The sequence below is a fragment of the Desmodus rotundus genome, chromosome 3 (assembly GCF_022682495.2).
Source record: "Desmodus rotundus isolate HL8 chromosome 3, HLdesRot8A.1, whole genome shotgun sequence".
Lineage (NCBI taxonomy): Eukaryota > Metazoa > Chordata > Mammalia > Chiroptera > Phyllostomidae > Desmodus > Desmodus rotundus.
Window position 1 is genome coordinate 69,394,566 of NC_071389.1, and position 24,561 is coordinate 69,419,126.

General features: G+C 34.4%; 1 protein-coding gene across 4 annotated transcripts in view; it reads right to left on the reverse strand.

The window, feature by feature from the left end:
• ARHGAP29 (Rho GTPase activating protein 29) overlaps window positions 1–24,561 on the reverse strand; it is a 71,750-nt gene that overhangs the window by 25,980 nt on the left and 21,209 nt on the right. For all 4 annotated transcript variants that reach the window (XM_053920085.1, XM_053920084.1, XM_053920082.1 and 1 more), the window contains 7 exons: window positions 16,517–16,651; window positions 7,373–7,469; window positions 6,953–7,025; window positions 4,478–4,526; window positions 2,430–2,567; window positions 572–636; window positions 41–151 (listed from right to left, as the gene is read on the reverse strand). In XM_053920085.1, coding sequence (XP_053776060.1) covers window positions 41–151; window positions 572–636; window positions 2,430–2,567; window positions 4,478–4,526; window positions 6,953–7,025; window positions 7,373–7,469; window positions 16,517–16,651 — 668 coding nt within the window. The remainder of the gene's footprint in view (window positions 1–40; window positions 152–571; window positions 637–2,429; window positions 2,568–4,477; window positions 4,527–6,952; window positions 7,026–7,372; window positions 7,470–16,516; window positions 16,652–24,561) is intronic.

Genomic DNA, 24,561 nt, shown 5'->3' on the forward strand with positions numbered 1-24,561 from the left:
TTTTTTTTTTTAAATGTGTATTTTACATATAAATTTTTACCTGCACAAATTTGTTGGCTTGGAGAGCTGCAATTGTTTGTTGTAGAAGGTGACTGCTCTCTATATCATTGAGGAGGGCACTGGTAAATACAGACTGCAGTGGCATAAACTCCTAGGATTTAAAATTGAAAAGTAAATTTTCCAAAACAAACGGCACTAGAGTTCCAGACCTGCCTTCCACTTCACTTCTTCAAAAAGAGAAATTAGAAGTCTCATCTTTTTTTTTAAGAAAGATATCTATTTATAAATATGACCATGGGAAAAATATTGAAGAAAATTAATAATAATTAAGTATAAAATTAGCAAAACTAGTATCTAACAAGGTAACATTCATATAAAATTGTGAATTTCCTAGGTTATTTTCATAATGGGTATCCAGGTCAATTTAAAAGGATTTTATTCTGGCAAAAAGTTTAGCATTAAGTTCTTCTCTATATTAATGATGAAGTTTTCTGATTTTTGCAAGGCACTATCAGGAGCTCATCTGAATAATCCCTTGGTAGAGAGCCCTAGTAGTTCACTGAACACTTACCTGTAGTCCAAAGTTAGTTCTAGTTGCCTCTGCCAACTTGACAATATTTCTACTGGACTCCAATTCTGAAAAGGTCAAAGAAAGCATCAGAAGATAAAAATAACTTAGTTATCCCCTCCACACTCCAAAATTATTTTTAATTCTCCAATTAATAAGTGATCACAAATACTATTCCACATGATGATATGATGCTATGAATCTTTTTTTTTAGTTGTGTTTTTTTCCAGTACCATTTAGTCCCCTTACAACTCCCTCCCCCTTCTGCAACCACCACATTGTTGTCCGTGTCCATGAGTCCTTTTTCCTTTTTGCTCAGTCCCTCTACCTCCTACTCTTCGGCCCCTTAGTTGTCATCCTGCTCTTTATCTATGAGTCTTGCTCTATTTGGATTGTTAGTTCAGCTTGTTAATTAGATTCTATATTATAAGTGAAATCATATGGTATTTGTCTTTCTCTGGCTTATTTCACTTAGCATAATGTTCTCCAGGTCCATCCCTGCTGTCACAAAGGGTAAAGCTTTTTTTATGGCTAAGTAGTATTCCATTGTGTAACCACAGAATGGGAGAACATAGACGCTGATATATGTGATAAGGGGTTAATACCCAAAATTTATAAAGAACTTACAAAACGCAACACCAAAAAACCCCCAAACAACCCAATTAAAAAATGGGCAAATGACCTGAATAGACACTTCTCCAAAGAGGACATACAGATGGCCCAGAGACATATGAAAAGATGTGCAACTGATAATCAGAGAGTTGCAAATTAAAACCACAATGAGATACTATCTCACACCTGTCAGCATGGCCATCATCAATAAATCAACAAACAATTATTGACAAAGATGTGGAGAAAGGGGAACAGTCATTCTCTGCTGGAGGGAATGCAGACTGGTGCAGACACTATGGAAAGCAGTATGGAGATACCTCAAAAAATTAAAAATGGATCTGCCTTTTGACCCAGCGATTCCACTTGTGGAAATATATCCAAAGGAACCCAAAACACTAATTCGAAAGAACATAAGCACCCCTATGTTCACTGCAGTGTTATTTATTGTCACCAAGATATGGAAGCAGCCCAAGAGTCCATCAGAAGATGAGTAGATAAAACAAATACAGGATGCTGTGATTCTGCATCGCAATGTTAGTCAAAATCAACTGGGAAACTTTCAAAACACACTTGTTTAGACTCACCTGGGGAGTGAGGACCTAGGCCTATTTATCTGAAGGGCATTCTCTGTTAAAAGCAAATAATGTAGTAAAAAGAGCACTGGATTTGAATAAATTCTACATTCTTCCAGTTATTGCTACATGATCTTAGGCAAATCTGCAATCTAACATTAAGCAGATCACCTATCTTGTTTGTCTCAGCTGTAAAAAGGGGATAATAATTCTAGTCTACTTCCCAGGGTTCTAAGGATTAAAAGAGAAAATTGATATAAAAGCATTTTGTCAACAATAAACATTGGGAAAACACTAACTATTAAGATGTTCCTTATATGTTTCCACTACCTTCTGTTCATATGTCTATTGTTGGTTTGACTTCCTTTTAACAAATTATTTGGTTGCATTTCTTTTTACTACTAAAGTATAACTTCCTTAAAGTCAAACACAGTATACAATTTTGTCTTTGTGTCCCCAGATGTAGTGGTTGCTGTATAGTAATATTCAATAAGTACACTTATTGTTAGAGGAGTCTTTCTTATTTCAAGAAGAGAAAATGGACAATGATTTTATTTACTACAATGAAACAAGCTACTAATTTGGAATCATATTACTCATAGTCTGTAGCAAATGAATTTCAAACAATTTAGTTCTTACAATCCAAAGTTAATCAGATGACCCAAAGGGCTACTTACCCAAGTTAAGCTTCTTTTCAACCCATGACACTATGTTTTTGGTATATTTTGACCATGTTTTAACATATGACAAAGCCAGTTCTACAGAGTCACTATTCTTTAACAGCATGCTGTCTAGTTCTACAGGAGAAAAATTTCCTGAAAATAAAAATATTAAGGTAAGTATATTAAACATGACTCTTAAACAAAGGAACATTGAAACCTAAGATGTTCTTCAATGAAAGACAGTTTAAAAAATACAAGGAACAAACTTAGAATTAAAAGGTCACACTTAAAATGGTTTCAAATTAAAATGTATTTTTGATCTTTTTTTATATTTTATTTAATCTTTATTTTATTTTCTCCATTACCATTTAGTCCCTTTATACCCCCTCCCCCCAGCACTACTGTCCATGTCCACGGGTCCTTTTTCCTTTTTGCACGATCCCTAACCACTCCCTAACCACCCCTGCCACTAGCTGTCATCTGCTCTCCATCTATGAGTCTCCCTATGTTTTGCTTTAGTTCAGTTTGTTCATTACGTTCCACATAGAAGTGAAATCATAGTGTCTGTCTTTCTCTGACTGGCTTATTTCACTTAGCTTAATGTTCTCCAGGTCCATCCATACTGTTGCAAAGGGTAAAATTTTACTCATTTTTACTGCCAAGTAGAATTCCATTGTGTAAATGTCCCATAGTTGTTTTATCCACTCATCTACAGATGGACACTTGGGCTGCTTCCATATCTTGGAGACTGTAAATAATGCTGCAATGAACATATGGGTGCTTATGATCTCTCATTAGCATTTTGGGTTCTTTTGGATATATGCCCAGAAGTGGGACTGCTGGGTCAAAAGGCAGATCCATTTTGAACTTTTTGAGGTATCTCCATACTGCTTTCCATAGTAGCTGCACCGCTCTGCATTCCCACCAATAGGGCAAAAGGGTTCCCAGGGCATCCCTCTCTCCACATCATCACCAGTTACTTCTCGTTTGTGGATTTATTGATGATGGCCATTCTGACAGGTGTTTGATGGCATCTCGTTGTGGTTTTAGTTTGCAGCTCTCTGATTATCAGTGATGTTGCACATCTTTTCATGTGTCTATTGGCCACCTGTATGTCCTCTTTGAAGAAGTGTCTATTCAGGCCATTTGCCCATTTTTTTAATTGGGTTTTTGGTTTTCTTTTGGCATTATGTTTTGTAAGATCTTTATAAATTTTGGATATTAACCTCGTATCAGATGTATTGACGAATACGTTCTCCCATTCTGTGAGTTGTCTTTTTATTTTGTTGATGATTTTCTTTGCCTTGCAACACCTTTTTAGTTTGATGTAGTTCCATTTGTTTATTTTTTCTTTTGTTTCCCTTGCCTGGGGAGATACTGTATTTTGCCACGTACAACATGTACTTTTTTGCCACTCTTTTTCATTTGTTTCTGCTCTGATCTTTACTATTTCCTTCCTTCTACTCACTTTGGGCTTTGTTTGTTGTTCTTTTTCAAGCTCCTTCAAGTGTGAAGTTAGATTGTTTATTTGAGCTTTTTCTTGTTTTTTGAGAAAGGCCTGTAATGCTATGAATTTCCCTCTTAGGCTTGGTTTCCCAGTGTCCCACAGATTTTGGATTGTTGTGTCCTCATTTTCATTTGTTTCAAGGCATCTTTTGATTTCTTCCTTGACCTTGTTGTTGACCCATTCATTGTTTAATAACATGTTATTTAGCTTCCATATCTTTGCATATTTCTCAGTGTTCTTGTGATTGATTTCTAGTTTCATAGCATTGGGGTCAGAGAAGATGAAATGTATTTTTTGATCTCAATATATATTCCTATTATTCATCAAGTTACAAGCCCATTATAATTCTTGATCAGTCTCTATCATCACACTATCTACTCTAGTAGGTTTTTTCCTTCAGTTTTATATGTAAAACTTCACATATCAGTTTACGTTAAAATAAATATATATTAGGTTGCTAAGCAAGAAGAGATCTAAAATATTTATCAAAATTCAAACATTTATTAAAGGTAACTGCAAAAAGTTTGGCAAAGGTTTAAAGTATGTTAAGCATTACCTTTTTCATTGGATGAGTCCACTGATTCCATAGACACATTTTCAAAAGACTTACAACATGGAAGAAAACAAAATTAAGGTTAGAGCAGAAGGAAACAGATCTTTGCTTCAGTATTTTTTTCACTCTAATTTGTTATTCTGACATAATTCCTGCTAAAAAATTTTAAGTATTTAGAACTCAAAGGGTCTGAGAACTATTTAAATGCCAGAACATTTTATAAGAATTATATAGCTTTTTTACAACAGCAGTTCTCAAGGTCCAAGAATGAAGAAGCTGATTGTTTACTAACAGCATGAATTAACATCAATCTGTTCAAAACTTAAATTCTGCAGACCTCAAAAATATTAGTCAGGAAGTTAAAGAAGCAATCTAAATAGACTGCTATCTAAGTAGGAGATGAAGACATATCTCTTCCAGTCATCTTTTACCACTATATTATATGACAAGCATTTTTCTGTGAATGCCTATTGGAAAGCATAGCACGGAACTTTCTAAAATGATGGAAATGGTCTGTATCTGCACTGTCCAATCAAGTAGCTACCAGTTACATGTAGCCAACTGAGAATATGAGAAGTGACTAGTGTAAATGAGAAATAATTTTTTAAAATTTATTTTAATTAATTTTAATTTAAAGAGCTACATGTGGCAAGAGGCGACCTTACTGGACAGTGCAGAAAAACGTTATCTACCCAAATTGTGAGATCACAAATATGTCTGACCCATTTAGTCAGATAATATAGAGTATGCAGGGATTTGATGCAAAAGGGATCAAAGAGACATGGGTTTGAAGTCCAGGTTTATCACCAATTAGCTGTATGACACTGGGCTACATATTTAAGCTCACCTAACTTTGGCTTGCCCATCTACAAAATGAGGGTAAATACACCACTTTCATAAGGCTATTTTAAGGACTGAGATGATATGGGCTTCATACAGTGCATAATACATAATAAGCTATACTGAATAAATGGCAACTATTAATTTTAGCCATATTTTTAAAAACTCATCAAACAAAATAATTTTTATTTTATTTTTAGTATTATATCATCATGAATTTTATTTCAATCTCTAGGGTAAATTAAAAACTACAAAAAGAAAAACAAGGTACAAAAGAAAAAAGAAAGCAAAAGGTATTTTCCTGTTAGGAATTAGTATAAAATCTATGTACAACAGAGGTACAGGAACAGGAAATATGATTCACACCAAAAAGTTAAATAGTTCAGAGCCTTGTCACACAGACACAATTTTTATTATATCTTCTGAATTAGTGGCACATTTGAGAATACAACACTGAAGAAAATCACAACTAATATTCAAATACCTTAAAATTCTTCATCATTCTGATATGGCTTATACACTTTTCCTCCTTGATTCATTAATGGATGTCTTTAGATATAGTCAAATTTTTTCCTCAATGTTGTAGTACACTTAACAAATGCCTTAAGTAATCATTGATATTTTCTATCATTTCAAGAAAGACCTGAAATTTTTATATTATTTTTATATAATGCAAGTACTTGGCACACTTCCAAATATTTGTTGAAATTCTTCTTGGATTTGATCATCCTTTACAGCAAATGATCAACATATGTTTCTAATGCAGTTTTTAAATATCTTACATTTAGTAAAAAAAAATTACTTAAATGAAAATACAACTAAAAATCTTTAAAGTAATATTCTATATACATTCCTCTCTTAGGTTCTACTATCTCACAGCAATTTTTCTTCCAATTGGGAATCAGAACCTCAATCCTCTAACATACTCAGAGGGGAGCTCTTGGGGGACTGAAGACCTATAGGTCTGTTAATAAGTGTTTCGAGATAACAAACTATAGGATTTGTGAGAAGATTAACACCTCTTTACTTCTTGCATTATTTTTCTAAGTTTCCACCAGTCTTTAAGATCTGTGACAATGTCAAGAGAGAAAAATGGTTAAGAATTACTTTCTGAAATGGCCCTTATAACATGGACTCATTCCTTAAGACACTAAAATTATCACATATTTATTTTATTTTTTTTTATCCTTACCAAGGACTTTTTCATTTCTTTAGAGAGACAGGAAGGCTGGGAGAGAGAGAAAAAAAAAGAGAAAGAAAGGGGGGTGGGGAACATCGATGTGAGAGAAACACTGAATGGTTGCCTTCCTGTAAGCGTCCTGATCAGGAATCAAACCATAACATGGGTATGTGCCCCAACCAGGAATCGAACCAGTGGCCTTTAGTTACTGGATGATGCTCCAACCAAGTAAGCCACACTGGTTAGGGCCAGATGTGTCCTTTTAAATGATAGTTCTACCTCAAAAGTATAACTACATTTTTGCTCCAGAAACTGACCATAAATTATCATATTTAATATAAATTGGTATGTTTTTCTTGCTAAACTATGAAATAGTATGCTGAGATTAAGATTAGAAAATTACTGAAATGTTAAGTTAAAAATATTAAAGTCTTTGCTTTCCCATAAACTTGGCCTACCTTATTTTCCTGAGAGACAGGCAGTCGAAATACTGAATCATTGCCTACATCTCCCATAAGGAAGTTTGTCAGGCTATACAGGGAGGTTAAAAAAAAGGAAACAAAAGACAAGTCATTATATTGCTCTGTCACAGGATTTACATTCAACATGTCATCCATAATAAATTCTTTTCAGTTAAGATCTTTAGAAATAAATTCCTAGGACTCTATTCACATAAACCACATAGTCATTTGCAAATGAATGTTGCTTTTAAGTAGTTCTAAAGACACTTTCATATGCAGCAATAAACAACACAGTATACAGTTTTTCCAATGTGATAATATTTTATATTGGTTAATACTATACTTAACTAAATTAGTTGACAAGTCTCACTGAGATACCTAGGCCCAAAATTCTTTAAATGACACTACTCTACTTACATATTCCCAAAAGTAAAGGCCAAGGATTCAATGGAAGAAAACACTTCTCTAAAGAGGTCGTTTTTGTTTTCTTCATTAACGTCTGTGAAGTTCACAGCTATAGGGAAAGATTGGTTAAAATCAATGATGGACAACATATTTTAATCTACATTTATACAAAGTCATTTAATCCCTTAAAAACCCACTATTACTTATACAAGCATTAGAAAATTCAGAAAATGAACGGCTTAATACACAAAATGGACATGATATTCAATTCTTTATTCAAAAAAATCATACAAAAGAATGAGTTTACATAAAAGTAGCTGGCATTCCAAACTGACTATTCCATGCGTTATATAATTTGACACAGCTAAGAAGTGATTCAATGTGAAATCAATCAGTCTTGGGGTCCCAGAGTCCACATTACACCAGACTTCTCTCATTAAGAGTACTCTGTGCTATTTCCTCTTGCTTATTGTTTTACAGCATTTTTTTAAAAACAGCTAAACACCCTGTGGCTTACTTACGTCAACATGAAGCACAGTTTTCACTATGAATTACCAATAATTGGAGTCATATATACATTTGACATAGCATAAAGCCTATATACAAAGCATGCTACATAAAAATACCCAATGTTTTAGAAAATTTACATTCCTATTTATTTATAGTCTTACTTCTTACAGGTCCTTGGGCTCTGAGGTCCATGTTAATTGATATATAACTGTCTTTTATTAGTCATAGGGATATTCTCACATTTTGCATTTTGTTAAAGCAAACTGTGATACATAACTGAAAAAAGTCTATTATAACTTCTCTGTGTGCACCTCTGTTAAAAATCCAGATGATTTATTAGGACAAAATCTGATGACAGCATTGGGAATTTTTGAAAAGTAACCCATTCTAGTCAGGTTGAGCTTAAGAAGCAACTGGCTTCTTGTATCGTCCCTTCCCTAGGATCCTTGCCACCAAAGGGAAGGTAGAGAAAGCAAGTGGAGAGGAAAAACATTCTTTGCCTTAAAACAGACTTGTCCTTAAGCTTGCTGCACATCAGAATTACCCAGGGAGTTTCAAAACCAAAGTTTGGGTCCCACCATCAAGGGCTCAGATTTCATAGGTCTGGGTGAAGCATATGTATTTATTTAAAAGTTTCCCAGGTGATCCTAATGTGTAACTAGGGTTGAAAATGCTTGCTGGAAAGCAAGGATCCCTTAGCAGGGATGAATTAAATCCTAAGCCTACAACCAAGACTTTACATGTATAGTGCAAGCCTTTGTAGGTATAAGGGGCTAAGGTCCATACCTTTCATCAGATTCTTCTAAGTATCCCTGATACAAACAAAAGGGAAAACCTAAGAACTACCATAACTAATTTTTAAAATACTTTTGGACTTCTGCTCTGGCCAAGATGGAAAACAGGCTTATACTTCTGCCTGAAACAGCTAAAAGAAACCCGTAACAAATCATATGAGACAATGGTTTTCAAGACACCGGCTGTCAGGCAACAAAGGACAAGAACCCTAAAGACAAGAAACGAATGTGGTAAGCTCTACACTTTCCTGGCTTACTGCCTAACATCACACAAAGTAGATTTCTCAGCAAAGGAAACTGCCAGGGATAAAGAAGGTCATTTTATAATAACGAAGAAGTCAATTTATCAAAAAGGGCACCTAATAAAAATTTCAAAATGCCTGAAGCAAAAACTAACAGAAGTGCAATGAGTAATAGACAAATTCACAGTAGTAGCCAAAGATTTCGACAACCCGCTCAGGAACTGACAGAAAAGGTAAATGGAAAAGCAGGACGAGCAACAGCCACCTTGACCAGATGGATAATTATAGAGCACCCCTCCCAATAACAACAACGTGCATTCTCTTCAGTGAATAGGGAGTATTTACCATATTATCGGCTTCAAAACACATGTCAATGGGTTTAAAAGAATTCAAATCAGGCAAAGTATGCTCTGTGACTAGATGGAATTAAATTAGAAATGACAGAAAAATCTCTGGAAAATCCCCAAATATTATAAAACCAATTAACACAACTTCTAAATAACTTGTGGATCAAGAAAGAAAAAGGGTAATTAGGAAGTATTTTGCACAGAATAAAAATGAAACATAACTAATCAGCACTGGTGAAGGGGAGGCACACAGGGGAGGGATGAAGGGACCAGGACTGTGACAGTTTCACAAGAATATACATGTTGAAACTGATCAAACTGTACCCTTTCAATTTGTGAAGTCTACTGAATTTCAGTTATACTTCAATAAAGCTGTTTCTAAAATCTCATTGGAAAGTAGACTTTAAATAGTAATTTATAATGTAATATGAGCAAAAATGTAAAGCCTACTGTTATTTCCAAACTTTAATCTGCTAGACTACAAAGAAAAAAAAGACTTTTTAATACTATCCAAAACTCTATAATTATTCTTTCTTCCCTATAAATATACTTTTTCATAGCACTAATGTGACTGGGGGATTAAAAAATAATTTCCCTGGCTATTGTGTCTCAGTGGACTGAGTGCCAGCCTGTGAACCAAAGGGTCACCAGTTTGATTCCCAGTCAGGGCACACACCTGGGTTGTGGGCCAGGTCCCCAGTTGGGGGCATGAGAGAAGCAACCACACACTGATGTTTCTCTCCCTTTCTCCGTCCCTGTCCCTCTCTCTAAAACTGAATAAATAAAAATCTAAAAAAAAACCCTTTAAAAAACATTTTGAGTAATGAAAAGACAATTATTTCAACCATTTTCCTCCCTTATCTTCATCCCCACCTGAAAGAGGTTATGTCATCTAAGGAAAATTCCAATTACTGCCCTTGCCTCTACTTCAAAACATCCCTATAGTTCTAATATCCTTTATCTCTTTTGCTCCTCTCAGTTTTCCATAGAAAAGTCTTTGGCTCCTTTCTAGTAATAAACTTCCCACTCTGTCCTGCACTCTCCAAAAACCTTTACCACCATCACTCCTCTCTTATAGCTTCACTTGACATTTTTTTCTTTTGCTAACATACTTAAATATTTCCTATGTGAAAAAAAAGTCATTTTACCATATTTCTTCTTAAAGCTACTACCCAATCTAAAATACCATTTCTTTACTGCTAACCCGCTTATAAATAATAGGTCATGGCTGAATTCCCCAGGATTTGGCTTTTCATCCAGTTTAACTGGTTATCGGGGGTTAGAAAACTTTTTCTGTAAAGGGCTAGATAATATATATTTTACTTTTGAGACCATACTGTCTGTTGTAACTATTCGACTGTGCCTAAAGGAGCCAAACTTAAACAAATGAGATACAATGATATACAAACAGATAAAAGTGGGTATGTTCCAATGTAACTATTCACAAAAACAGGCGGCAGGCCAGATTTAGCCCACTGGTAGTATTTGCTGCCTGGGTACGTGATGCGTTCTGAAGCCAGTCTGCTTAGGTTAAATCCTAACTGTCTCTTACTTGGTTAAGTAACTTAACTTCTCTGTGCCTCTGTTTCCTCATTTATAAAATGGGAATAATAATTTGTATTTCAGGAACTGTTGCGTAGATCAAATAAACTTAGAACAGAGCCTGTGACACAGAAAATGCTCGATAAATATTAGTTAATACTTTCTCTCAATACCACTAAATAACACTGTCAACAATACCCTCCTAGTAGTCAAACTTGGAGGGCTATTTTCCTTCTAAATTTTCATCCCACTTGACCATTCTGCAATGCTCAACAATTCTACCACTTAATAGGTGTATGACCTTGGACAAACTTCTCTGTTTCAGCTTCATTATCTGCAAAACAGGAGCTGATATAACCATAGTGATGGCCGCAAAACTTTGCTGAGGATTAATGAGATAATCTATGAGAAGAGCTTGGCAGTTTCTGGCATACATTAAGTACATCCTCAATAATGTCAACTATTATTACTATACTTCTTTCCATCTTGATGTATTCTGCTCTCTTAGAAGTAATGTGTTATAGCATTAGAAGGCAGGCTTCAGAGTTTCAGAGCTGAGTTGAAAAATGACCTCTACCACTTCCTGTGTCACTCTGGATACATTACCTAACTTCAATTTCTTCATATGTGCAATGGCATATATTGAAAGGAACAACAGAGAAAATAAATGTAAAGCACTTAGAGTACAGGGCTTGGAAATTAGTAAACATAAGTTCCTCACATTCTACATCTGTAGACAACCTGTACTTTAGACAATCGTTCCACTCAGCCTATACATTATCCCCACAGAACCCTGTTCACTCTCATACCTTTAAAGGAATGAATTCTTAAACTACCTGTACCTGTATGGTTTTAGTCTCGGAGCTCCAGACCTACCTTACCAATGGTCTGTTTGATAGACTCCTTCCCCCTCTTCCCAGCCTTTACCCACCAGCATTGCAATCTCAACATGTACTAAACTGTACTTTATCTTCCTTTCTACTCTGCCTCTCAAAACTACTCTTTTCCATACATTCCTTAGTTCATTAGCTTAGCTTTCAAAATGCCTCTAAAACAGTTTCTTCTTCCGTTTCATTCCCATTACCACTGACTTAGATCAAAAGGCCACACTGTACCCCTAGTTTGGCCTATATAACCACCTGTTCCTTTGTGTCTGTCTCATGCCCTGCTATTAGCCCCTCTTCAAAATGTCATTAAAATTTTGCTCCAGGTTCAAGTAATTTTCTCCCTTGGGGTCCCTATTAAGTCTCAACAGTACGCACTAAGACACACTAAGTATGTCTTTAAGAAATCACATTAATAGCTTTTATACATACAACCAATTAGAATGTCAACTTTCAAACTCTTTTGACCACAACCTTCAGTAAGAAAAACATTTTACAACATGACAGAGTATACCATACACATAATATAGTTGGTTATGTAACACCTATAAAGTTTTGAAACATCCTTAAGTCTTATTTAATGAGTGTTGTTACATTCTGATTTTTCTTTCTATTCTCTCTCATACTTTAAAAATGCTGGTCATGGTGCACTAAGTTGAAAACCACTGAATTAGAAGATATAGTGGAAGAAAAATTTCACCATTTGCATGGAGAAAAAATGCTAAGGGGGAAAACGCCACAAGATTTACAAAATGAAAACTAAGCTGTTTCTAAAACATAAAAGACAACCTGAAATGCATGTACTGCATTCTCAGACAGAAATGCAAAGTATATAAATTCTCCTTGATTTATAAATTTCACTCAAGTCATTCTCAAAATATCAAGATATTTTTTGGAACTAGACAAGCTAATCCAAGTTATCTTGGTGGAAAAATAAATCCTGAACAAAAAGAGTAATGGAAAGAGGAACTGAATTACCCTTACCAGATACGAAAACATACTGTTAAACTACAATAAAGACAGTGTGGTACTGGCACATGACTAAACACGTCAGTGGGACACAAAAAGGACCAGAAACAGATATAAAAAACAAACAAAAGAAGATCTGCAACTTGTATCAAAGATTAGAACTAATTTCACTTGTAGACAGGTAAAGGGTCAATTCACATAAAAGGATGTATGAATGGCTCTGAAACATATAAAAAGATACTAAAGTGCACTCAAAATGAGAAAAATGCAAATCAAGTCTACACTGAGATACCAATTTTTACTATAACTGGATATACAAAGATTGGAGAACAAGACCTTATAACCAGCTCTCTTGGCAAAGGCTCAGAAAATCAGTGTTTTTAGCACTGCTATCAGAAGGGCAAACCTCTGCAGAGGGCATGTGGCAATACCCAAAATATAAATGTACATGCTCTCTGGTCCAGTAACTACTCACCTAAGAATGTACATATGTATTCATTGAAGCATTGTTTGTGACAGAAAAAAAGCTGGGAACAATCCAAACGTCTATTAGTAGTGAACTGGTAAAATAAATTATAGTACACCAATATAATGGATTATCATGCAGCTTTGGAAAAATAAAACAAATAAAACAAAGGAATAAGGAAACCTTTTATGTACAGATAACTCAGAACAATGAGCAAAAAGGATGATATCATTTGTGCAAAAAGGAGGATAAAAAAGAGAACATATCATATTTGCTTACATATGTGTAGTAACATATACAAATAACCAGTAACAGCTGTTGCTTATCTAGGGAAAGGAATGGGTGGAAAGTGTATTCAATGTTGAATGTTCTTTTGTACTATTTCCATGATCAACTGTGTAAATGAATTGCCTATTAAAAATTAATTTTTCAAAACAGAAAACATGAGGCTTCTATAATTTTAGATGTTTACTAAATCTTACTTTTCTTTTTCATTTGTCAATTTTTAATATAGGCCAAACACAGATCATGAAAAACCTAAGTAATCCTTTTAATTTATATTATAAATGAGATTTAACTTGAATTAAAAATGAGACCAAAATAAGCATAAATACTAATGAAAACACACAAAAAATAAGTACATAATAAATTACTGCACGTTGAAGATACCTTTATCAACTTCAAAAATAGGCTGTATCTCTCTTACCATATTCTAAATATTTTGTCATACTGAGCTTCCTGCTTGGAAACAGGAGGAGACACAGGAAACACAAATCATTACTAGAATGAATGAGGAAAAGTAAGAATTTTTCATTTAAAGTTATTAAAAAGTAAATTTCACATTTAAAATAAAAAATGAGTGGAGTCAGGTTCCAATGTCTCACTTATCATGCTTAGAAATGGACAAATTTCATGCGTTCAAACCTCTTGTAAAACAAACAAGATTATACCTCTCTGATTCTACGGTTATTTTGTATTTATATGTAATTTTTTAACGGTGTAGTATATTTGCAAAATGCATTTGACAGTTAAGACCTCCAAAGCAGGGTCATAGTTGTTTTCTAAATATAATCAGGGGGTTAAGACAAGATAATCTCCACATTCAGAAACTTTCTGATCCTATAATACTTTTTTCTTTATGCTTTCCTCTTTAAAACAGAAATAAAAATGTACCTTTATAGATTTTTGAAAATATTAAAGTAGACAGCTTATGCAAAACACTGAGAGTGCCACAGAACAGACATTCAGAAATGGTTTCTACCTCCCCCTTGCCTTTCTAGGGTTTGAAGACTAAATTATCATTAAATGAAAGAATTAAATAGGCTCTGACATAACCTCAATTTTTTAGGTCACTCAATCTTTTTCATCTTAGCTATCAGTGATATTTTTAGATTACCTCAAGAGTAAAGACAGCGCATATATGTTGGGGGCGAGGAGTGTATTAAAAACAAACTTAACACCAAAGAAAACACAATTTTTAAAGTTTCCCAGTCTCCAGTCTCATGGAATCCTACTGAACCAGAGTAAGTCTCTCAACGAAGGAATCTTTTAAATTTCATCCAACACAAAATAAATCCTAACAATAATCCCAAGGGTAAAGACAGCCATAGAGGGAAATAATATTCAAAGATTGCTTTACCTCAAAACAAAACAAAACAAAAAGATCTTCCATGCAGCTGGGAGGCCACCTTCTTCAGGTCTGCTCCCGGAATGTGGACACCAGCTATGCACAGGCACACTCCTTCCCCAGGACATCCTGACTGCACACAATAGCTACTGACAACAATCGCACGAACTGTGCTTGCTATTTCCAAGCATGGAAATTTTACTATCTATAGACACAAATTTCCCTAAGTTAAGTTAAATGGCCCTTATAAACAGTGTATTTAAAAAAACAAATTTGTCTACTAAGCAAACTTTTAAAAATCACAACAGAAGTTATTCATTTTTCCCATTTAAATCCATCCACTTTTTTTTCAGTGCTTGAAATACAGAAAAAAGAACCACACAAATATGATACATTTATGTCAAAAGTAGAGGAGGCAGTTCTCAAGTAAATGAATTCTGCTTTATCGAAAAGATTGTTTGTTCTTCCTGCCTCATCCCTTGACACTTGCCATTTGTCCTCTCTATCTGTGAGTGTGTTCACCAATTATATCATGTTTTTCAACATCCAGAGGTCTTGTACACAGACCCTACATCACAGTCCCCAACAGGGCCCTCTAGCCCAGAAAGTAAATGCCTACTTGACTTTGGAGACGCAGAACAAGTAATTCTGCTCCACAAGGAAGCCTATCTTTTCCTTTCCTCATTCAACCCCTGGGGAGTCACTTTTTATAGTTAAGATTACTTGAATTCATATTACCTATCAGTGACATTTAACACTGAAGATAACTTCTTAGAACCTTGTACTTTTAAATTTCATGACATCTTTCTCCAAACCGTCTCCTTACTTCTCGGGTAGCATCTCCCTGTCTCTGGGATCTCACACCCAGTCCTCTCTTTATTCTGCACACCCTGAATTGGCGTTGCCCTCTTCCATCACCACTTACTTACACATCAGCAACTCTCACGTCCACATCTTCAACTCCAAACCCCAACTTAACCCTTAATATTCAGCCTGTGGTATGTCTCATCAAATTAACACCCATCCCCTCTTCTACAACAACCACATTCCACTCTTCCAACATCTCCCTCCTGCCTCAGATCACACTGTCAACCCTCATCTTGTTTATTATTTCTAACAATCTCCTACATAAACTCTGTGCCTCCAGTGTCACTTCGTCTCCAATACTCACTTCACCCTCAGTCCTTCCTATATACAGCAGCCCAGAATAACAGCTTCTACTATTTGGGGGTAGCAAGTCATTTCAAGAGATGATGTTACAATTCTTGATTCTTTTAGCACATATTTTACACACACACAGACACACAACTATATACACATATACATATATACATGATAAACTTATTTTACAATTTTAGTTTCATTTTTCATACTTTGAATCATCTCCCAACTAAGTCTTCTCTTTCTCCATTGGGTTCCCTAGTTTAAGCTGAGTCCCTACAAATGACCATTTTCTAGTACCAACCATCTTCACAAAATGATGACTTTATACACCAATAGCCTCCCTTTCAAACAACTCAAAAATTTTAAATATCAGTTGTTCAGTTTATTTTATTTAATATTCTTAGTGTTTTCTACCAAATAAAGTTAATTTTCAGAAGGGAGAGTTTTAGGTGTGACAGCAGGAATATTAAATAGTGAAGTATACACAGCCCCTATTAATACACATCATGTCAGTGCCATGAGAGAAGATGGCTCTACAGTGATTATGAATGAAAATGTATCACTTGGGTCTTTTGGGCCTCACCAACCCACGTTTAATATATCTTTCTTACCTTTCACTTTTGCAGTAAGAGTTTCTGCAGCATTTTGAAGATCAGCAGAATTGAGGTTCTGATGTTTATTCATGACAGACTTTAAAACACGGAGAAGTTCATCCAGGCGTATATGAATTACTTCTTTAAAACAGTCTTAAAAATGAAAAAGAAATTAAAATTGATTCCAAAATCAAGTTTCAGGAGTCAAATTATGAAAGATCATTCCGAAGCACATTTCAAATATAAACTTTGGCTGCAAAATTTTTGCCTACTATATGTTCACTTCTATTCTCACCATTGCAATTATATACAATTTATATGTATAGAAAAAAAGCTTTAATCATTTTAATTCATTAAGGATTTCAAGTTTCTGAGAATTCAGCGCTATCTTTTTCAATCTCCTGTAACTGTGCTCTCCAGATTTTTTGAAAAAACTTTTTAAGGTGTTTCCTGTCTTAGTGTTTTTATTCTAATATGCTTTTTAATACATATGGTAACAGAGTTAAAGTCCTACAGTGTCTGATACGTTAACCAACAGTCAGGAACATGTAACTTATCATCCAACCAGAGTGCGCTAGCCAGCGCAGACAGGGTGCACGCAAGGCCACGACAGAACTTGCACGCGTGCTCCTGGGTCGCCATCCCGGGCAAATCAAAAAGTAAAATCACCCCAAAACTTTTAAAACCCCGGAAACAATGCTCAAAAGTTTGAAAAGACAACCACCTTAAATACAATAGTCTGAGGTAATTTTCCTTTCTGTAACCTTACAGAGCACTAGTGTTTTATAATAATGGTTAACATTTATTAAGTGCTTCCTATGTGCTAGGCACTGCTAAAAGTACTTAAATGATACTATCTCATTTAACTTTCACATTGGTAGGTAGATAATCCTCAATCCTTCCTATATACTGCAGCCCAGAATAACAGATTCTACTATTTGGGGGTGATAAGTCATTTTTATAGATGATAATGTTGCAACTAAACTGCTTCCCTACCCAAACATTCCATTCATCAACAGCATTATCAAGAGAGAAATATGTAGAATAAGAGCAGGCAAGGCTGGGAACCGTGTATAGCAGGGCAAAGAGTATTCTAAGAGGCACAAAAAAATAGTGGTGATGGAAGCAGAGCGAGCAGAGTGCCTTCAGAAAAAAAATCTGACTAATTCAACCAACAAATTTTAACAGAAAAAAAAAATACAGGAGATCAAGTGCTAGCCTAAGTAGCCTTGGAAATGGATAGAGTCTATAAGAGAGCAAAGAAAATGCATATAAATACTGTACTGTAGCTGATAAGGTTTCACTGAGGGTTTGGGTTAACAATTATGATACTGCTCTCCATGTATACTGGAACTGAACAACTGAGTACACGGATGGAGGATGGTGGGAGCTGAGTATCTCACCGCTGGGGTGGAATTTACAACTAAGCAGGGGGAAAAGGCAATAATGACACCTGGTGATGAATCAGACTTGGATACTTCAGTAAGAATTCATGTTTAGCTTAACATAGATATAGGTGGCTATATACAGAAATATTTATAGATATGTGTTAGTTTACAGGTTAGTGTACACACATATATTTCTTTGCTCTATCGGCTGAGAGGGCCTAAAAGAAATGACACTCCAGTTAATGATGAACATACCTAGCACCCTGACCTTCATTTCTAATACCATTCTCCAATAAAAGGAACCAGGGCTCCTTAGAGAAATGGCTGACTCTAGGACTGGGGCAGGAAATACACAAGATGAGTTAGGAGCATCTTTGTAGTGGGAGAAAGTAAGAGCTTAAAAGAAACAAAGTGTCATGTTGAAGAGTTATGCCAAGAATGCACAAGAGCCAACTGAAAGAGCTCCCAATGGCCAAAGGCGGAACAATTTGAGCAACAAATAAAGTAATACTATATTATACCCCAAAGTATAAAGTGAATATCCATGAGTCCATACTGCTACAAATAAGTGACTGAATAAACAAAAAACATCTTTTGTATAGAAGAATCCCAAATAATTGATAAAGATATCTTGTCTTCAAGGAGGAAAAGTGTGTGCACAGTGACTGCCTTTCGAAGAGTACAATATGAAAGGAAGACAAAAAAGTAATTTTACAGTAGAGAAGCTTAACAACTGCTATGAGATGGGTGATCACGGTCAACATTAACAGTGAGAAATCATGTTCATAGCAAGTACTCTTGATATGATGTGGTAAAAATAGCACTTTATATTGTTCTCTTCCTCCCAATCCCATAACCCCAGTCTAATCATGGGAAAAACATCAGACAAATTCTAATCAAGGCACATCCTACAAAATACCTAGCCAATACTCCTTAAATTATTAAGGTCATAAAAATAATCAGGAAAGTTTGAGAAACTGTCACAACCAAGGAGGGCCTAAGGAGACAGTGGAATTAAATATAGCATAATAGGATCTGGAAGAGATATTAGGGACTCTCTAATGTTAGGGACAATTATGGAAATCTGAATAAACTATGGACTTTCATTAATAATGTATCATTATTATAAATACTGGTTCATTAACAGATGTACCTTACTAATGTAAGATATTAATAAATAGGGGACATTGGCTATAAGAGTATGTGGGAAGTCTGCACTATCTTCTCAATTTTTCTGTAAATCTAAAATTATTCTAAAAATAAAGTCTATTTTAAAAATGAAATACAAATGGGCAAAAGATTTTAGGGATTTTATGTACTACTAAAAATTTTTCCATAAATATATATTATTTTTATAATTAGAAATTCATTTATATATTTTTTAATTCCCAGGGAAATGTATGCAGCTGGATGCATAATAATTAAATTATAAATTATCTTAATTAAATATATGATTAATATCTATTTTGTTTATTTTATAATTGCAGATGTTAGTTCAGTTGGTTCACTTAGTTGGAGCAATATAGCTTAGTGGTTGGTTGAAAGCAAAATCTCTAAAACCAGACTGCCTGAATTTGAATTCCAACTCCACGACAGAGAGACCTCAGGTGAGTTACTTAGCCTCTCTGTGCCTCAGATTCCTGATAGCTCTTCACAGGGTTGGTTGGATTAAATAAGTTAAAACATGTAAGTACTTAGAACAGTGGATAGCACACAGTAAACCCTCCACAAACGCTTGCTGTTATTAGTTTATGCAGCAGCAGAAACAGGTTAATAACACAGGTTAGGACTGAAATTAAACCTTGTATCTTTGAGGTAAAAGAAACTTCTGGAAAATAATAAAACTTAACTAGTTTTAAGATATAATAATATTTTCCTCCTGTTTTGGAACTGCAAAATCTATTCTTTGTTTGGCCTATAACTAAATAAAGCCAGTTTATGGTAATACTTCTGCCTACTTATCAAAAACAAGGTTTTGTGATTTCCTAGTATCATAAAGTTGTACTGTACTCTTTTTGAAACCTATGTTAGTTTTAAAAGAGAAAAGAAAGCCAGTCATTTCTATCCCTCACTCTAATGTTTCATATTAATATATTTATAGGATACTTTAGTCCTATTTAGGACTAAATATTTAGATATTTGATAGGGACAGATATTAATATATTTAGAGAATACTTTTGCCTTATTTTGAAGTCTCAGGCCAAAAGAGCTTGATTTTTGAGTGTCAAAAACAACCATCAATATTCAAAATTAGTGTTGGGTATTAAGCAAGAACTACAAAATATTAATGGCTTAAATGCCTGAGTAAATCAAGGTAATAAATTCTGGTCTTCTCAGAGTCAAGGAAATTAAATATATGTTGAAATGAATACATTTCAAAATTATTATGTAGTTTTCAATTTTCTTAGTTTTAATTTCTAAAACAGTAATCAGTAATAGATACAGCCCACACAACAGAAACTCTCTGAGGTCCTCAATAATTTTTAACATTGTGAGGGGTCCTGAGATTCCACTTTATAGTTTTTCTAAAAAGAACAAAAAACCAAAAAAACCCCTGAAAAACATTCCAGTAGCTATCAGCATAAATGTTTTACCAACTTGAAGTTCTTTTTTTCTTATAAGGAAGCCCTTATAAGCACATATTGAAGTTGCCCCAAAATACTGAAAAACAGTAACTGAGTTATATTTAGTAAAGAAATTTCAGAAGTAGCTCAAATTACCCTATAAATAATTCCAATTTCCTGTGATTGAGCACACTTCTGAAGCCTATAAATCAACAAAAATGAACACAACAGCTAAAGAAAATATCAATTACAAAGATTCATAAACTTTCCTACACTTTTTAGTAGAAGCATCAACTACTAGCACATCACTATATCCTGATAATACTTCACCTGGGTCTTTATAAATTATAGCATGCCCTGAATTATGTTTTACGTGCTAAAAAATATGTTCCATTTTTACCAAAAGAATAAAGCTACCTCAAATTCTTTTTATGAGGCACAAGGCCTCTTAAGCTGAAAATGTAACGTTTTAAAAAAGTTTTAAGGAGTTTAAGTAGCACCTTCACCAACACTCAATACTCCCCTGTCCCCACCCCTACCCACCACCACAGCTGCAGCAATGAGCAAAGCACATGAGGCGGTATCTATGTATGTTTCCCCAGTACAAAAGAAAGGTTAAGTGGCTACTTGCTATCATAGAAAACAACAGATTTAGATCAAGAAACTTGGGTTCCAATGCTTGATCTGCCACACTTCCTTGAAATGACCCTATTACAAAATTCTCAGTTTCTCTGATCTCAGATTAATCATCAGTAAAATGGAATTAATAAGAATGTCTATCTTAGCTACCTTTAAAAACATGTTGTGAATATCAAATAAATTAACAAAAACAAAACTGCTTTATAGTCTTAATGTAAACAGTTATTATTACTATTAAATCTGTAAGCCATCTGAACTAAATACCTTTGAAGACAAATTTGTCTCATATAAAATTATACTCAATAGCAGAGTCCCACCATAATTTGGCTAATGAAACAAGACATTAAACTTAAGTTTCAATTTCATTTTCTATATAAAATCTAAATTAGTAAATTGCTTGGAAATGAAACCATAAATTTAAAGATATATTTCAGTAAAACACTTCTATCCCTGTTAAATTATAGTATTTAAGTTAGCCATTTAACTAAATGCAAGATAATTTTTATAGTGGCCACATTGTAAATGTAATGAAATTTAATTAATACTACACAAAAGCATTGTATATGTGAATATAATAATGTTCAACCAAAATCTTAATAGAATAGTAAAACTCCTGTATCCCAATGTTTATCTACTATCCCAGTAATACGGTAATCTAAATTTTAATTTATTGTTTCACTCATTTGTGCCATTTGTTTTCTGCTTCATTCAGCTTATCAAGTGAAAACAGATTAGCCAGCTCCACTTCTTGGTTCTCATGCATTAACACAATACTGCAGTGTTTATATTGCAAACACTTCATGGAAATGCTTAAGTAAATAAGTGAAAAAATCCATGGTGTTTTCCTTGATTAAAAAAAACTGACAATTTTTAAAATCAGTCTGGTTAATTCAGCGTAACCTCTCAGGGAGAGCAATGAAAACAACAATGAGGAAAAAAGTTTCAGAGCTTATCACTAGGAAACTCCCTTTATTTAGTTGTAATGACTTCTGAATTTACAAAAATAAAAGTGAACCCTGAATACAAGCTTTCTTTATCCAGACACTTTGGATGTAAAAATAACAGCTGACATTTTAAAATACTTACTCTAAGAGCTTTATTTTTATGAAATCATTTAATCTTCATAATAACCCAATGATGTAGGTATTATTACTCATTTGAACAGATGTAGAAACTGTGGCACAGAGAAGATAAGTAACTTGCCTGGCAGCAGAATGAGGATTTCACCTTAGGAATTCTAGCTCTAGAATTTGTGCTCTTACTCACTAGAATATATCAACATGGTTAAAGAAGCTATTAATGACAGTGCTCTACAATCTGTGATTTAATAGGCTTTTAACTTCCAATTGAATATGCCGGTTACTATTTTAAGAGGTGTTAAATTAGGCAAACCATTCTAGGAAAGTACAGAAGAGGAAAGTAATCTCCGACCAGCCGGCACATGGGTAATGAGTGAGTTATTTGTATTTCACACTTCGTTCCCCACAGAGTCAATCCATACATTCTAGGCACTAAGATATAACCTATTAACATTAATGTTAACCAATCCTAAGCGATAATCCATTAGAAATCACTTCTTAGAGAGGCTTACTTCTAAAAGAACATAGCAGGAGGGTATGTCTGAGACTAGTAACTTAATATTTCCCACATTTCACAAAATTTCTGGTACATAATAGGGGCTAAAACTTAAGTAACGGTCATCAATAGTCAGGGTAACACTCACTGAAATTTGTCTAAAATAAATTGATGTGTCCTCCTCTATATTCACTCTGGAAAAAATTGGGTTAATCCATAAGAAAAGATTTCGATTAAGACTTGGAAAATTTAAGTGGAACTTCCCTCTCACAACAGTACATATTACTTAATAACATTAAACTTATTACTTAAGTTCTTTTGTTCAATAAAATTTGCTTTAGAAAGTTAACAACTCTCTCTTCTAACTATAGTTCTATCAAATTTAGGACCTAGAATTCATTAGAAGTAATCACTTATGAGATCAGTTATGTTTTTACAATAGTGATATGCTCAAATTAGAAAGCATTTTTAGAAGTTAGAGAACTACTTTATCTTAAAGTGCTGATACTTTTATTTCTCTTTCTGGCCTATTTAAAAACAAACAAAACAGAAAAACAAGACACCATTGTTGCAATAGTAAACTTTTACTAGTATCTCCCTGGCCTGTGTGCTCAGTTGGTTGGAGCTGTTCCATAAACCAAAAGTCATGGGTTCCATTCCAGGTCAGGGCATGTGTAAGAGGCAACTGATCAATGTTTCTCTCTCACACAAATGTTTCTTTCCCTTTCTCTCTCCCTCCCTTCCCTTCTTTGTAAAATCAATAAGCATGTTCTTGGGTTGGGATAAAAAAAATAGTGTTGTATGATCAATATATTACAAGAAGTATTACACTAACTGCTGACCTTCAAATATATTTTGTAATGGCAACAGAGGCTTCAAGTATTGGGTACCAGAAAAATTAAGTAATCTGCATTATTCTTTTTAGCTCTATTAAAAAGCCTTGCATTTTTCTAATTCCCAAATTTTGGGCTTCAAGTAGTATTCTACCTGGGAATGGAGAAGTTTGTCACAAAGACAGCACTTAAGATTACTGTACAGCCCTAGCTGGTGTAGCTCAGTTGGTTGGGGCATCGTTCTATAAACCAAAAGGCTACACTTTCGATTCCTGGTCAGTGCTCTTGCCTAGTTTTCAGGTTCCATCCCCGGTCTGGGCATGTACCAGAGGCAACATGAATGTTTCTCTCCTCGCTCTCCCTCCCTTCCCCTCTCTCTAAATCAATAAGCATGTCCTTCGGTGATAATGATAAAAAGAAAGATTACTGTATAAACTAGAAGATTTATGGTCTGTTCTTTGGAATTCAGAACATATCACTCCTCAAGGGGCAACCATAAACCTGGATTAGCACTTACACTATATATGTGTTAAACTGCAGTGTTATATTTAAACACAGAGGGTGCATGTATAATTCAGTGCCTTCAGCATTTTATATAAGATGCAAAATTTACCCCTGTAATTATTCATAATACACCTTAATAACACTGGATAGAGTTCTAAACTTCAAATTCCATATTTGCTACTTTTATGAAACTACAGGGTAATCTCTGCCTGGAATTAGCAGTGGACAGAGAAAATTAACAACTCTATTACTTACCCTATCAAAACAAGTGTTTTCACAGTCCTCTGGTGTCCCACATTAAGTGCCCCATTTTTATTTGTAAATAAAAACAGCAGAGGCAAACTGCATAATATCTTAACTCTGTTAAGGGACACAGGGCATTTGGCAAACACCTATTTTCTCTAATCAATTCCTCAAAACTACTGCAATATGATCTTTACATTCTCACTTGGGAAATTTTCATAATATTACACAGATAGTTATCATAAAACTCTTATTTAAAAAATCCTATAAAATGGTGGGAGATGGATCTCCTCTAAAATGCATTATGTACTATTGAA